General features: G+C 44.9%; 1 protein-coding gene across 1 annotated transcript in view; it reads left to right on the top strand.

Moving 5' to 3' along the window:
* ITGA9 (integrin subunit alpha 9) overlaps positions 1-15184 on the top strand; it is a 350162-nt gene that overhangs the window by 189181 nt on the left and 145797 nt on the right. Inside the window, exon 17 of the mRNA XM_061585893.1 lies at positions 623-699. Coding sequence (XP_061441877.1) covers positions 623-699 — 77 coding nt within the window. The remainder of the gene's footprint in view (positions 1-622; positions 700-15184) is intronic.

Below are 15184 nucleotides of genomic sequence, written 5' to 3'. Positions count from 1 at the left end.
GGTGGTTTATCATTGCCTTCCTCTGAGTTTGGATGCATCTTAGTCTGGTGTCTCAGCTTTGACCATTCTGCCTTGGGTGCCCCTGCTAGGAGTCTTGGTCTAGGTCTCACCACATTAAGGTGTGCATCCTAGAGGAGGAAAATCTACTTACAAGGACATTAATGTTATGACATAGGAAGCTTTCTTTGACTGAGTCAGACCAGCTCAGTATTTTTGCTGATTGGCAGCAGTTCTCCAGGGGTTCAGACAGAAGTCTTCTCTAGCCCTACCAGGGGATGCCGAGGATTAAACCTGAGACCTTCTGCCTAAAAAGCACTAGGGTACAGCACTTCTCTCAAAGATTATGTGCAACTATGGGGGCTAGTTACTTTTAAAGGAGAAACCAGGGTGTTCCCCTGATTCTAACGTAAGTTTGCTGGCTGTACAAAAAAAATTCCTTTGAGATAGTTTATCCTCAAACTGCTTTGTGTTGTACACTCTTCAAGAAATTTGTATAACAGTATAGATTCAATTGCTGGAGTATCTTGAGATGTATTTTTCAGAAATGCAGTACTATATCAAAGAGAAGTGATTTTTGTTCACTTGTTACTTCTTAGTAATGTTATTTTCTTAATTCTCATAGACTATTTTTGAGAGGAATTGTCAATCAGATGACTGTGCTGCTGATCTGAAACTTCAGGGGAAACTGTTCCTATCTGGGTGAGTGACACTTTTTTACTTGGACTCTTTCTGGAAAAAAACCAACTTGTTTTAACTGACAAGCATTGGGACAGAAGGGAAAGGAAATTCATTCATCTTGAAAAAAATGGTCGAAGTGGGCTAAATCAAATTATATAAGTTTAATATGCAATGTTGTCTGTGATTTAAATAGTATTATGATTTTTATATTAAAGTTGCTTTGACCTTCATTTCAGTAGGACTAGTGATTTCAGACCAGCACTAGAGAATCTGATGACAGTAGTCATTATATAAATGCTGTGAGAGTCTCTACTTCTGGAAAGTTGTCCTTGCAGTTAAACACCTAAAAGGTGATCGGGGGCGGCGGGGGGGGGGGAACTTACAGGTTAGTTTGCATTGGGACCATTGGTGAAATCAGAAATAAAACTTAGATATCGTCAACTTCCAGTTCAGCAGAAAATGGGTAGGACTAGGAATTGGGCCCAAACTCAAACTGATTCAGTAGATGGCTTTGGCCAAGTCAAAAGCTTACTTACCAAATCTATAAAATAGAAATCATAGCAAACTATGTCACACATTGGCTGTGATACAGAAATGCCTTGTGTTTCTCAAACTAGTCCAGGGGTCACCAACTATTTTGGGCCTATGGGCACATTTGCAAACTGGAGAAAGTGTTGTGAGCACCCACATACAACACAACCAAGCATATATCACAACCTATTCTTCATCCAATTTCATTCCAATTTCAGCAGGGTATGGGACCTTGCAGGCACCAAGTTGTGCTGTGTTGGCAGTCCCTGAATTAATCTATAGCTGTGCCTGTATATGAGGTCTCAAGACACATTTGGTGGCAATTGAAAACCTTCCTGATTGCAGAACTTTCCCCTTGTCTCATACAAATCAGTGAAGCGAAGTTAGTCATGGAAAGTATTTAAGGAAACATACATGGTCTGTGTCCCAAACTCTTATCCTCATAAGTACATAAGAACTCTTTTGGATCAAGCCAAAGGTTTATCTAGTCCAGCATCCTGCTTTTCACTGTGGCCAACCAGATGCCACAAGCAGAACATGAGAACATTTCTCCTCTCCTGCTGTTCTTCCCTATCAGCTGGTATTTAGAGGCACACTGTCCCAAATATTGGAAGAAATAAATAGCTATCATTATTAGTAGCCATCGATACTACCAATCACAAATTTGTCTAATCCTTTAAAGCCATCCAAGTTGTCAGCCATCATGACATCTCTTGATAGTGAACGCCACATATGAACTATATGCTGTGTGAAGACATACTTCCTTTTGTCTGTCCTCGATCTCCCACCATTCAGGTTCATTGGATGACCCCAGCTTCTACTTACTATAAGAAAAATGCCTCCAAAAAGAAAAATGTCTCCATAGTCATTTTCTCTTCTTTATATAATGTACAAGTTGCCTATCTGTTTTGTGGCTGACCCATTAAGCCCTGAACCACTTTGGGGGAAATATCTGCATGCTACTAATCCCAAACCAACTTGTTTAGGGATTCTGTATTTGACAAGATAATTGCTGCTAATAAATCCTTATTATACAGGCACAAGAGTGGGTGTATACTATAGCCAGCGTGGATTTTTCACATTCTCCAATGTTAAATTGAAAATACCCCCATGTCATTCTGATGCTTCCCCTAAGCTCATTTCAATACAAAACCTATAGTCCTGAACTCAGAAACGCTTGCTTAACAACCTTGTACATTTTCATGGTGATACACAAAACATTCAGAGAGAATTGAGAGTTCAAAGTCTAAAAAGAGAGAAAAAAACACCCAGAGCCCTTTTGGACTTTTTTCTGTCAGGGTTCTCATAATCTGTTGAAATTCATTTAAAATCAGCCATGTTTACAGAATACCTGTAATCCTAATGGTGACCTTGTCCCATACTCTGACCTTCATCTTCTGCAGTTTAAAAGTTAAAAAAATGCCTGGCTGATTTTTAATTAATTTAAGAAATTTTGGCTTGAACCCAGTTATAACGTCGAGCATGCTCAGTAAGAACCAAGTGTCAGTGTTCTAAAAGCCAGACTCACAGCTGCTTGTCTTGGCTAATCAGGGGGCCACACCCACACCAGACTTTGATGTCACTTGAGACAGTCATGGCTTCCCTCAGAGAATCCTGGGAAGTGTAGTTTGTGAAGGATGCTTAGAGGAGACTCCTGTTCCACTGACAGAGCTTCAGTGGCCAGACTGGTTTAACAGTCAGCCACTCTGATTGAAGGTCTGTGAGGGGACAAGGATGTCTCCTAGCAACTCTCAGCACCCTTCACTTAACTACAGTTTCCAGGCTTGTTTGAGAGAAGCCATGACTGCCCAAGGTGAAATAAAGGCCTGGTATGGATGTGGCTAGGGATAGCTTTGGTTTAAATTTGTGTGGGAGGCTACATGTGCCTGCTGTAGAATAAAAAGGTGGGGGAAACTCTGAAAAGTACTGTTTACAATGTTTTCCTTTTGGAAGGGAAAGGGACTTCCCCTCTGCCCAGTGCCCACCCATCCAATCTCATCCCCTCCCCCTCCCCTCTCTGTCCCTCCCCCAGGTGATTGTTGGACTACGACCTGGGAGACCCGGGTTCAAATCCCCACACAGCCATGAAGCTGTCTGGGTGACCTTGGGCCAGTCACTGCCTCTCAGCCTCAGAGGAAGGCAATACTAAACCCACCTCTGAATACCATTTATCATGAAAACCCTATTCAGAGGGTCACTATAAGTCCGGTCGAGGTGAAGGCAGTCCATTTCCATTTTCAAACATGATTGCCCAGAAATAAATCCCATTGAACTCAAATAGTATGCAAATGATCAAACCCACCCTCCTATCCCCTTCCTCTTACCCCTTCTCTCCACTTCCTTTGCCCCTCCCCCATCCCCATCCGCCTTCAATCCCCTCCTTCCCCTTCCCCCTCCCCTTCCTCCTCCCCATGGTGAGTTTTACCTATCTTAAGCATGATTGCATGGAAGCAAATACCATTGAACTCTATAAGCATGCAAATGAACAAACCTGCCCTCCTCTCCCCCTTCTTTTGCCCCCCTCCAATCCGCTCCTTCCCCCTCCCTCTTCCCCTCCCCCTCCCCCATGGTCAGTTTTTCCTATCCTAACCATGATTGCATAGGAGTAAATCCCATTGAACCAAATGAGCATGCAAATGATCAGACCTGCTTTCCCCCTCCTTCCCCTCTCCTCTCCCTTCCTCCTCCCCTCCCCGCTTCCTTCTTCCTCCTCCCCTGCCCAATCCAGCCCTCCCTCCCTTCCCCCCGGTCAGTTTTACCTATCCTAAGCATGATTGCACGGGAGTAAATCCCACTGAACTCAATAAACATGCAAATGATCAAATCTGTCCTCCTCCCCTCCCCCTCCTGCTTGCTCCCCTCCCAGTCATCCCCTCTGCTTTTCCTCCCCTCCCTCCTCCTCCCCCTCCCCCGTGGTCAGTTTCCTAAGCATGATTGCAGGGGAGTGAACTCAATAAGCATGCAAATGATCAATCCATTCTCAGCAAACTTGCACATTTCTTACCTCCCGGATTAAAAAGCAGAGAAATTCACTAATAGGCAAAAAACCTTGCGGTTTAAGAATGTACCTATAGCCCATAGATATTTCTATCAAACTTTAAAAAGCAGGGAAATTGGGCAGCTATAGTGAATGCACAAGGGGGGCAGGAGACCTGACCTCCTCTCTGAGATATTGGACTGCCCTATAAATTTGTCAAAATGCAAACACAATTTGGCTTGGTCTTTCACAGTCTAATCCACTTCCTGTGTAGCTTGGAAGAATTTGGTAACATTTGCCTCTGATCATATGGTGAGTGGCGGCAACACCTGCAATCAGCCCAAATAACAGAAAAAAGACATGTGCTGTGCTGTTCTTGTTTTAGCAGGGAGGAAGCAACATTATTAAGACAGTTGATATAGTTCAGATGGTCACTTTAAATAAGTCTGATTTACTTTGCAATCTTAGTGACGTTTCCTATAGGAAATCATTTTATTTTGTTTCTATTTCTGTGAATATGTGAAATACAGCAACACTTTGCAAAATTTACACTAAAAAAACTCCAAACTTAATTGTGGAATAATGGCACTATTCTGCAAAATGGTCTCCAGTCGACCTCAGAAGTATCTCAATTTGCACAAGATAAGACAGTGGAAGGTGAAATATATTCTAGCAAATTTCTAGGTGTGCTCTTTGTTTTTAATTGACCGTGCCCACCTTGCCTTAAATGAAGTGGTTTAAACATAGGAGGCTGAAAACATGGATCCTCTTTTTTTCAGCAGCTAGAGTCGTTGCTGAAGTAGCAACATATTGTAATCAGTCTGATTTTTACATCAAACTGCAGTTTCAGATTCAACTGTTAATGCACCCAAAATAGAAATAGAGCATAACCTCCAATTTGAAATACAAAAGGCTGTCTTCACCATCATATAACATTGACCAATAAAAAGGCTTTGAAACTAATAAAAATAAATTTGACACAGATTCCTAGGATGAATAATGAGGGAAATAAAATTTTCTAGATTAGATTCTCTGTAGAAACATTAGTAACACAGGAAAGAAGCAAAGTAAGAAGAACACTAACAAACATACAAAAATATAATTCTCCATCTTTGGAGATGGCAGGTGTTGCCACCACTCACCATATGCTCAGAGGCACATGTTACCAAATTCTTGCAAGCTACACAGCAAGTGGATTGGACTGTGAAAGACCAACCCAAATTGTGTTTGCATGTTGACAGCTTTGTAGGGCAGTCGAATATCTCAGAGAGGAGTTCAGGTCTCCTGCTCCCCTGGTGCATTCACTATAGCTGCCCAATTTCCCTGCTTTTTAAAATTTGATAGAAATATCTGTGGGCTATAGGTACGTTCTTAAACCGCAAGCTTTTTTTGCCTATTGGTGAATTCTATAATAATTTTAGCAACTATGGAATCATTGCAGCTTCATACTTGTATTCACTGACTATTAATAGCAAAATACAGGAGAGCATTTACTCTTGCCCGTTTCAGTGTATTGCCATCGGCACTGTTAAAAGGACTATTTAACAAAATTCCAGTCAGCGAATGGACTTGTCCTTGTGGAGCTGGTGTAGTGGAAACTGTATTTCTGCAAATTTGGTATTGTTCTGTTTAAGGTATGTCTCACCCTCTGTTACTGAAAGTGTTGCAAAGTTCTTTTTTATCACAATGCAAATTAGGAAAAAATGCTGCCAGTCCTCTGACCAACAACCTACTTAGTCTGTATTTATTTGGTTTGCAATAGTTACCAGTAGTTGTGTTCTATACATATTTTAATTTTAATGGTTTTTAAATTTTTGTGGCTTTTTAAACCAATCTTAATCTTCTGGTCTGTGACCGTAATAAATGATTCCTTCATTCGTTCATTCAAGTATATACAAATGTCATTTTCAGTGTGTGGTATTCACTAGACAGCTATATTGAGTGTTTGTGACATTCTCTGTCCATAGTAGTATGTGAATGGTTTTATTTGTGTGCTGGAATCATCATTCCCAACACAGAGTTCCCTGGGGCTGGATTTCAAGCTGTTTTTGACTAGCTTTGAGAAGTTAATTGTCGATTCCTGCTGAGGATAAGCCCATGATGGAGTCTAGGGAAAGCAGATCAGGTAGAGGTCAGGAACAGATCAGGTAGAGGTCAGACTATCTTGGTTCCAAGAGGTCTTTTGTATCTTTAAAAGTTGTACAGAGGGAAGGGAGAATTCCACCATGTGGTTTTTCCCATTACAGGGTTGCAAGAACACCTGCACTTTGCTGACTTTCTCTTCTCCTAAAGATACAGGATCAGTCTCAGGGATTGAACCTGGCAACCCTAGTCAGCACTGTATTAATTTAAATGAATTCCAGAGTGCATTTGACTGCACATTCCAATTCACAACTAATACAACCAATCATATCATACTACTGCTCAAGATTTCCAGTATGTGGAAATTGAGGTAAATCCCAAACCAGTTGAGAATTTGCTCCATATGAAGGGTGAATTTAATCAAAATGTCTGAATCTTAGTTGAGCTGATTTGGGAGGTGATTCAAACTTCACTTCGCAGCACTGAAGATGCCAGGAACATAGTACTGAACTGTTAGATTTCTGCCATCCTGAACAGTACAACATCCTGAAGCATGAAAAAAAGCTCAGATTTTTTTTAAATTGCTATTTGAAAGAACCAGTACTGTTAGATGGCTTTGGGCATGTCAGCATGTTATTATTACGAGTCTTTGTGGGCTATAATATCCTGAGCTTGAGGCTTCAAAGGAATCAGTGATGTGTGTGTCTGTCTCTCTGTGTGAGTGATTTTAGGGTGACCTAGATGTAGCTTCTTGTTAATGAGGTGGAAATTGCATTTGTGAAGCTTGTTTAAAAAGTTGTGAAGCATGTTTAATTAGCTGGAATTTCAGGAAGTAAGATGAGTTACAGAGTGGGCATCATCCCATGGAGGGAGTTGCATGCCTTTGATTCTTGAATGTGTGCATTAGACTGGCTCCTTAGTTTCCATCTGGCAGGTTACATTCAGTGCATCATAAATCTGTATAACCCAGCTCAATATCTGTAGCACTGGTTAACCTTCTGCCTGCTGAGCAGACAGAACTGGAACAAGTTAGGTGGCAATGGTTGCAAGTATATGATTAAGAGCACAATCCTAACAATGTCGAGTCAGAAGTAAGTCCTACTGAATTCAACAGGGCTTACTCCTAGGTAAGTAGAATTAGGATTGCAGCCTAAAGGGCAAAGTAGCACAGAACTATTTTTTTAAAAAATAATAATAGTGATTTATGCTGTTTTTAGTGGGCCATAGTCAGAACCCACATACCTGTTACAAACTTGTATTATTGTTAATAATGCTTTTGGGAAATTTTCATTCTTAGATGCTGTTTGGTTGCAGGTATCTTGGGCAGAGTGCCCTCTGGTGCGGCCTCTCTTTCATTGATGGGCCCCTTTGACTCACCTGGCCGTAAACACACCAGTGGTGGCTGGGAGTTGCCATTTTTATTTCCCACCATGCCACAGAGTGCTTGTCCTAGTGTCACTTCAGGGCATTGAGGGAAATTAAAATGAGTTTTTTCAAATCCTGCTGTAGGGGAACTGGGACAAGCATCAATCCTGCTGCTGGGTTTCTAGGGCTTTGGCAGTTGCCATGGGATACCAGGAGCCAGCACCTTTTGGTGACTCTACTCACTGGTATGGATTACTACCACCTCTTTTTTTTTTTTGCTGCCCATGGCAACCATTTTGTGCTGGCTGTTGCGCCCCAGGTGCAAGGGGAGTTAGATCAGGGAGAGGAGTCAGATGAGGATGAGGTCCCTGGGGGCGTTGAAGGAGGGGGGACTCTGCCAGCCCACAGACATCCTCAGACAGCACCCCAATTGAAGCAGGTCCCACCCCGTCTGCGAGTTCCCTGCCTGAGCTGTTGGGAAGTGACCCTTCACGCACACCAACCCAACCCATGCAGGAATCCCTGCCCGGCACTTCAAACACTTCCCCGCCAATCAGCTTCCTGCTCCCTGAGGTTGCGCCGTCACCTAGTAAAGCTCCACTGTCAGATGGGCTGTCGGAGGGTTGCCCACCCACCCCACACGAGAAGAGGGACTTACTTTCAGAAGGTGGAACTTCGGAGGAGCTGTCGTTTGTGGGCGAAGACCTTCCCTACTTAAGCAGGTGCCCACCCAGGCTCTAGTGCTGATTCAACTCTCCCCACACTCTGCAGAGACTGATTAGGTAGATGAGTTAGGGAAAGTAGTGAGTCGGAGTAGAGAAGTTTATGAAGTGCACTGCTTTGGATGTAACCATCACACTAATAAAACAAGAATTGGTAAACCAAACCTCGCCTCCATCTCGTGTCTCAGACTCTGGGCAGGACAACTTGACTCGGCCACCACCTCCCTTCACCGATGCTCCCATGACTGAAACCATGGAGCTAGCGTCGCCACCGAAGGGGAACTTCAGAGAACCGTCAAACTCCAGAATCTCCATGCAGAAACCCAGAATCTCCAACTCGAGAATCAAAACCTTTGAGCCTTGATTGCCCAAGGAGGTGCGGCCCTGTCCGAGTCAAGGCACCAGTGGGACTACCACCTTGCTATGGTGGCTAGAGTGACCAGTTCGCCACATTCCTTGCCCAGTGTGAACTGTACATATGCGTATGACAAGCTGAGTTTCTGAATGATGATGTGAAAGTGGCATTTATCATCAGCCTCCTGGAAGGGAGCTACCCCATTTCTGATAAGAAACTACCCTGTCTTGAGTCAATATACTGCCTTTGTCGCAGCCATGACAGAGATGTTTTGTGACCCTCAGCGTAAAGAGGCGGCCACCTGTCAGCTAGGAGCCTTGAAACAGGAGAAGGACTCTGTGGGGACATACTAACACGTTTCACATCTTAGCCCAGGAGGTGGATTACAGTGACCCTGCTCTGATGTACCTCTACTGGAACGGAATTAGCCCATACGTGCTGGATGAATTGGCATGCACCTCCCCGCCCGGCAGCCTGACAGAGCTGATCCAGTTATGCCTGCAGATAGACAGTTGGATTGAAGGTCGCTGCTTGGAATGCAAGGCAGAATTTCCATGTTCTCAGGCTCCCACACCTCTCCACTGTGCCTGTTTCCCACCTAGCATGGGAACCTCAACTTCATCGGGGGTGGAGCCCATGCAAATTTGAGGGGCTAGACCAGTGATTCTCAAACAGTGCGCCAAGGCACACTGGTGCGCCGCAAGAGGTGGCTAGGTGTGCCATGAATATTATGAAAGTATATTATTAAGTTATTTTTATTCATAGTTTAAAATATATTAATATATTTTTAAATTTTGTACACGAAGTGCACCAGAAATTTTTTATATGTTTTACAGTGCTCCGCGAACCAAAAAACATTGAGAACCACTGGGTTAGACTATGACTGTCAGAGGAGGAGAAGGAGAAGCGCAGGAGGGAGGGGTTGTGTTTATACTGCGGGAAAGGAGGCACCTGGCCTGAGGATGCCCCTCCAAAGGAGAAAGTGCTCCAGTGCAGGAAAACTTCAAATCCCAGCTCTCATAGAGGCCAAAGAGTTGGGAGCGAAGCAGACACCGTGGCCTCGTCAGTAGCCCCTCCCCTTGCAGCCCACCCTTCACCTGCCGGTTCGGTTGACTCTTCCTTCAGGATGAAGTCTCCAGGTCAGCACCATGATCAACAGTGGGGCCTCCTCAAGTTTTATGGATTGGAATTTCACCCAGGAGCATGGTGTGCCCACCCAGATGCTTGAGAAGCCTTGTCCATCGAGACCACTGATGGGCAGTCCTTAAGGTCAGGAACTGTTACCAGGGCAATGGAGATGCTGGAAATAGAAATACTGGGATATGTGGAGAGACTGTCATTCTACATGGCATCCCTGCCCCGCTTCCCAGGGGTTGGTTCACCACAACCCCACAATTTTCTGGGATGAAGCGGTGGTGGTGTTTACCTCGGGGTATTGCCAGCAGCACTGCCAACTGCGGAAAAAGCCTCCCCTCGACGTCATGGATGAAGTCGCACTGCAGGAGGGAGTCATCCTGCCGGACAAGTATGAGGAGTACTGGGATGTGTTTGACAAAAAGGAAGCCGATTAGTTGCCTCCCCAACCATATGACTGCCATAAATCTGATGCCAGGGGCATGCATCCCTTCAAGGCGGATCTACTCCTTGTCAGAACCTGAGCTGGCGGCACTAAGGGAAGTCCTGGAAACTAATCTCAAGAGGGGCTTCATTCGACTGTCCCAGGGCCCGTTAAGAAGAAGAGCAGGGAGCTACACAATGGTTACTGAGAGTTGAACAAGATCACCATTCCCAACAGCTACCCCCTGCTGCTCATCACGGAGATGCTGGAGCGACTGTAGTCGGCCAAGATTTATACCAAGCTGGATTTGAGGGGAGCTTACTATCTGGTATGAATCAAAGAGGGGGATGAGTGGAAGACAGCGTTCAAGACACAATATGGACAGTTTGAGTACTTGGTCATGCCGTTTAGTCCTGGGGTCTTCCAGAGCTTTATGAATGACATATTTAGGGATTATTTGGACCGGTTCGTGATCGTGTATTTGGATGATATTCTCATCTATTCGAACGCTCCAGCTGAATACGATGAAGACGTGTGGGTGGTGCTACAATGTCTCAGGAAACATCGTCTCTACACCAAGCTGGAGCAGCTTTGACTTAACCATGCTGGATTTTCTTGGGGTACCACATTTCTCCCACTGGAGTGGAGATGGACCCCAGACAGGGTCCACTGTGTTCTTACGTGGCAGCCTCCCAAAACAAAGAAGGATCTTCAGTGGTTCCTGGGGTTTGCCAACTACTACCATCAGTTCATCGTAATTACACTGAAAAGACTGCCCCTTTTGGACTGCCTGAAGGGTTCAGGTCCCTTTCACTGGACTGATGCCGTGCAAGGAGCCTTCGAGGAGGTGAAGGCTCAGTTTGCCTCTGAACCCATACTGCAACACACGAACCCTGCACTCCCCCTTGTGGTGCAGACGGATGCATCAGACATGGCCATCGGAGCAGTGCTTTTACAACCAGCACGGGGGGGGGAAGGGTCCAAGGCCATGTGCATACTTTTCACGGAAGTTGACAAGTTCAGAGCAGAACTATACTGTGTGGGAAAAAGAGTTGTTGGTCATTCAGTATGCTTTTGAAACTTGACGACATCTTTTGGAAGGAGTGCAGCATGAGATAGAGATGTGCACTGATCATCGGAACCTGGAGAGCCTCCACACCACCCATAAGTTGAACCATAGACAGATGCACTGGGCTCAATTCTTCACTCGCTTCTACTTCAAAATCTATTACATTCCCCAGGCGCAGAATAAGTGTGCAGACGCTCTATCCCACAAACCGAATTCCTGGAGAACCCAACCCCGAAACCTCCACAACTGATTATACCCCTCGAGAAGATGGTGGCAGGGGTATGCCAGGACTCCTGGTTGGAGGAACTGTGTTTGGCACAAGAACAAGCTCCTTTTTCAAGGAGAAGCGTTCAGAATTAGAGGAGCAGTCTTCTGGGAGTGCAGAAGTCTTCACACTGAAGGGGAGTCCTGTATCATTATAATGCTATGTACGTGCACCCCGGGGACGTGAGAGCCAAGGTCATGACTCCTCCACTGCTGGGCACTTTGGAGTCTTTAAAACCTTGCAATCAGTTGCTAGGGAGTTTTGGTGCCCTGGATGAAGTGGGAGGTGGAGTGCTACGTCCAGTCCTGCCCCACCTGTGCCAGAGCCAAACACATCATGGGACAACCAGTAGGACTCTTAGAGCTACTCCCTACACCCCGGGGTCCTTGGCAGATGGTAACTATCAACTTCATCACTGACCTCCCCTCCTCTCAGGGGAAGACAACAGTGTTGTTGTTGATGTATGCTTTTCCTAAAATGGCTCATTTCATTTCATGCTTGGGACTTTCAAATGCACGAGAGATGGCTCAACTGTATGTGCAGCATGTTTATCATTTGCATGGTCTCCCAGACAGTTTAGTTTTGGACCGAGGCCCGCAATTTAGGGCTTGGTTTTGGTATGCTTTGTGGCAACTCCTGCAGAGTGAGCTGAGACTGTCATCTTCTCATCTCCCGCAAACAGTCTGAGAAAGTGAATTACACGTTGGAGCAATATCTCCGTTGCTATGTCAACTACCAAGAAGACAACTGGGTGTCCTTTTTGCCCTTAGCAGAATTCACTTACAACAATGCAGTGCATGCTACCACGCACCTGACCCTGTTCTTTGCCAACCTGGGATACCACCCTCGATCTTTTGCCGCCCCACATGTCAGTCCCGTCATTCTGGCAGCCAAGGACTTTGTGCAAGAGCTCCAGATGATGGAGCAGTTGTTGAAGGAACAGTTAGAGAGGGCGAAGGTGGACTATAAGAGAATTACAGATCAATATCAACAGGAGGGGCCCGAAATCTGTGTGGGAGACAGGGTGTGGCTGTCCACGTGTTATCTGCCTACACGGGGGCGCTGCCATAAATGGGAAGACCGAAAGGTGGATCCCTGTGAAGTTGATGCTCAGATCAATCCAGTGGCTTTTCATCTGAGGTTGCCTCCTTTCCTCAAGATGCATCCAGTGTTTCATTGCTCCCTGCTTAGCCTGGAACATCCTTCTGATCCCCACAGGATGCCAGAGGTGCTTCCACCCCCCAAAGCGGTGAATGGACAAGAGGAATATGAAGTGGAGCAGATTTTGGACTTGTGGAAGCGCCGAGGGTGGCTTCAGTACTTGATCCACTGAAAGGGTACGATCAGACAGAGTGTTCATGGGAACCAGCTGATGACGTCCATGCGCCGGATTTGTTGAGAGAGTTCCATGGCGCCTACCTGGACAAGCCCAAGCCCAGGGGGTGGAGGGAGATGGTAAATGGAGAGGGGATGATATTGCGCCCCAGGCACAAGGGGAGTTAGATCAGGGACAGGGGTCAGATGAGGATGAGGTCCCTGGGGGCGTTGAAGGAGGGGGGGAGTCTGCCAGCCTGCAGACTTCCTTGACCAGCACCCCTATCGAGGCATGTCCCGCCCCATCTGCGAGTTCCCTGCCTGAGCCATTGGGAAGTGACCCTTCGCGTGCGCCAGCTCCATCCACGCAGGAATCCCCGCCCGGCACTTCATACGTTTCCCCACCAACCAGCTTCCCGCTCCTTGAGGTCGTGCCCCACCTAGTGAAGCCCCACTGTTGGATGGGCCATCGGAGGCTCGCCCCCCTCACCCCACATGAGAAGAGGGACTTTCAGAGGGTGGAACTTTGGAGGAGCCATCGTTTATCGGTGAAGACCTTCCCTACTTAAGCAGGTGCCCACCCAGGCTCTCCCCACATGCTGCAGAGACTGGTTAGGTAGACGAGTTAGGGAAAGTAGTGAGTCGGAGTAGAGAGGTTTATGAAGTGCACTGCTTTGGATGTAACCATCACACTAATAAAATGAGAATTAAACCAAACCTCACCTCCATCTCGTGTCTCGGACTCTGGGCAGGATACTGGCACCCTCAACACTTTTGTCATGGTATAAGTACCAGCACCTCATTTTTTTAACCAAGAAAAACACTGTCAGGAGCTGACTCTAGGCCTGGTTTGGTGGAAGGGATAGTGTGAAGCTTTGAAATGTGAACTTCCTTTGCTCAAAAAGTGAGTTCCAGATTTCATTGAGATCAATCCCCTTTAAGTTGGGTCTGACTTGTAAATGGGTTTCCTTATCTGCCAGTCCCCATCCTTCCCCAAGGAAGAAAAAGTTCTTACCTTGAGGAGGTAGTAACAAGTACTCGAGACTTCATCATTTCTATACAAGAGAGGCCCTGTAAGGTCTCTCCTTGGCCTGAAATGGAGTATTATTTGGGAGGGGGGAATCTTGGTGTTTAGTTTTCTAGCTACAGCTCCGTGATTACCATGGCAGGAAATGATAACCTGTGCATCCAAGTCTTTTGGGGCCACAGGGGGAGAATGCTCCAAAACCTTGGAAGAACCAAGCCAATTCTGAATTGTGATGTGTGGGTTTTGCCTATCTCTATTAAGAAACAAAATGCAGAATCCATTTGGAGGCCCATGTGAAGAAACGGAAATGATAAAAAGATCAAGCTGTACACCAGTCCAGGATAGTTGGCAATCTTGGAATACAAGCTCTTAAAGTTTACTGTTGGTTGCAATAAAGAATTTGTTGCACAGTAGCAAGTGATTTATGTCAAGAAAAGAACTACACCCAAGCCAGATATTTTTAGCCAAGAAATGCATACGTACAGAAGAAAATTTTTCCAACAGCAGTTCATCCATTTCAGCTCACCAGGTGACCTTTAAGAATCCCAATTTCAGATTTCATGTAAGATGATTGTATGCAAGGTTAGTAAACTAAGTTTAGGCACATGGTTAAAATGAAATCTACCAGGTAGATTCCTTGATGGAATTGAAGAGATTGGAGATAAAGATATTATTGGTTCAAGAAAATTCTTGGACTGGAAAGATTTGATGGAACTTGAAATGGAGAAAGTTAACAGAATTAATCCCTGTTTTGTGTCAATGGAAAAACCTTCAAGAGATGTACTAGTGTATCATGTGGAAAAGAGGAACAGAGATGCGGCTTTGCAACAATACTTCAGTGATACGTTTGGATTTGATGGCAAGAAAATATCTGTGATGGAGGAAATTCCTATCAGACTTTTATTATATGATTATGACAGCAAGATTTTTGGGTGCGTAAAGATGGAAGATGGAAGATGGACCCAATATGGATAATGACAGAAGAGCGATTTAAAATTACTGGATTTAATAGACTTGATGAGTTGGATTAATTGGCATGTTTATTTAGAAAAAAAATTGATTGACATATATCTCAAGGATTGGAAACTTCTCTTTGACTTTTTGTGGAAGATTAAAATGATATGATGTTAATGAGATTTGAAACCAACTAAGATAACCGTTGGAGGAAGGTGATTTTATAATCTATTAAGAGATAGGTTTGTTATATATTATAGATTTATAGCTGAACTATGACAAATCGG

Source organism: Rhineura floridana, chromosome 10, assembly GCF_030035675.1.
Source record: "Rhineura floridana isolate rRhiFlo1 chromosome 10, rRhiFlo1.hap2, whole genome shotgun sequence".
Lineage (NCBI taxonomy): Eukaryota > Metazoa > Chordata > Lepidosauria > Squamata > Rhineuridae > Rhineura > Rhineura floridana.
This window is presented reverse-complemented; position numbering and strand designations above follow the sequence as displayed.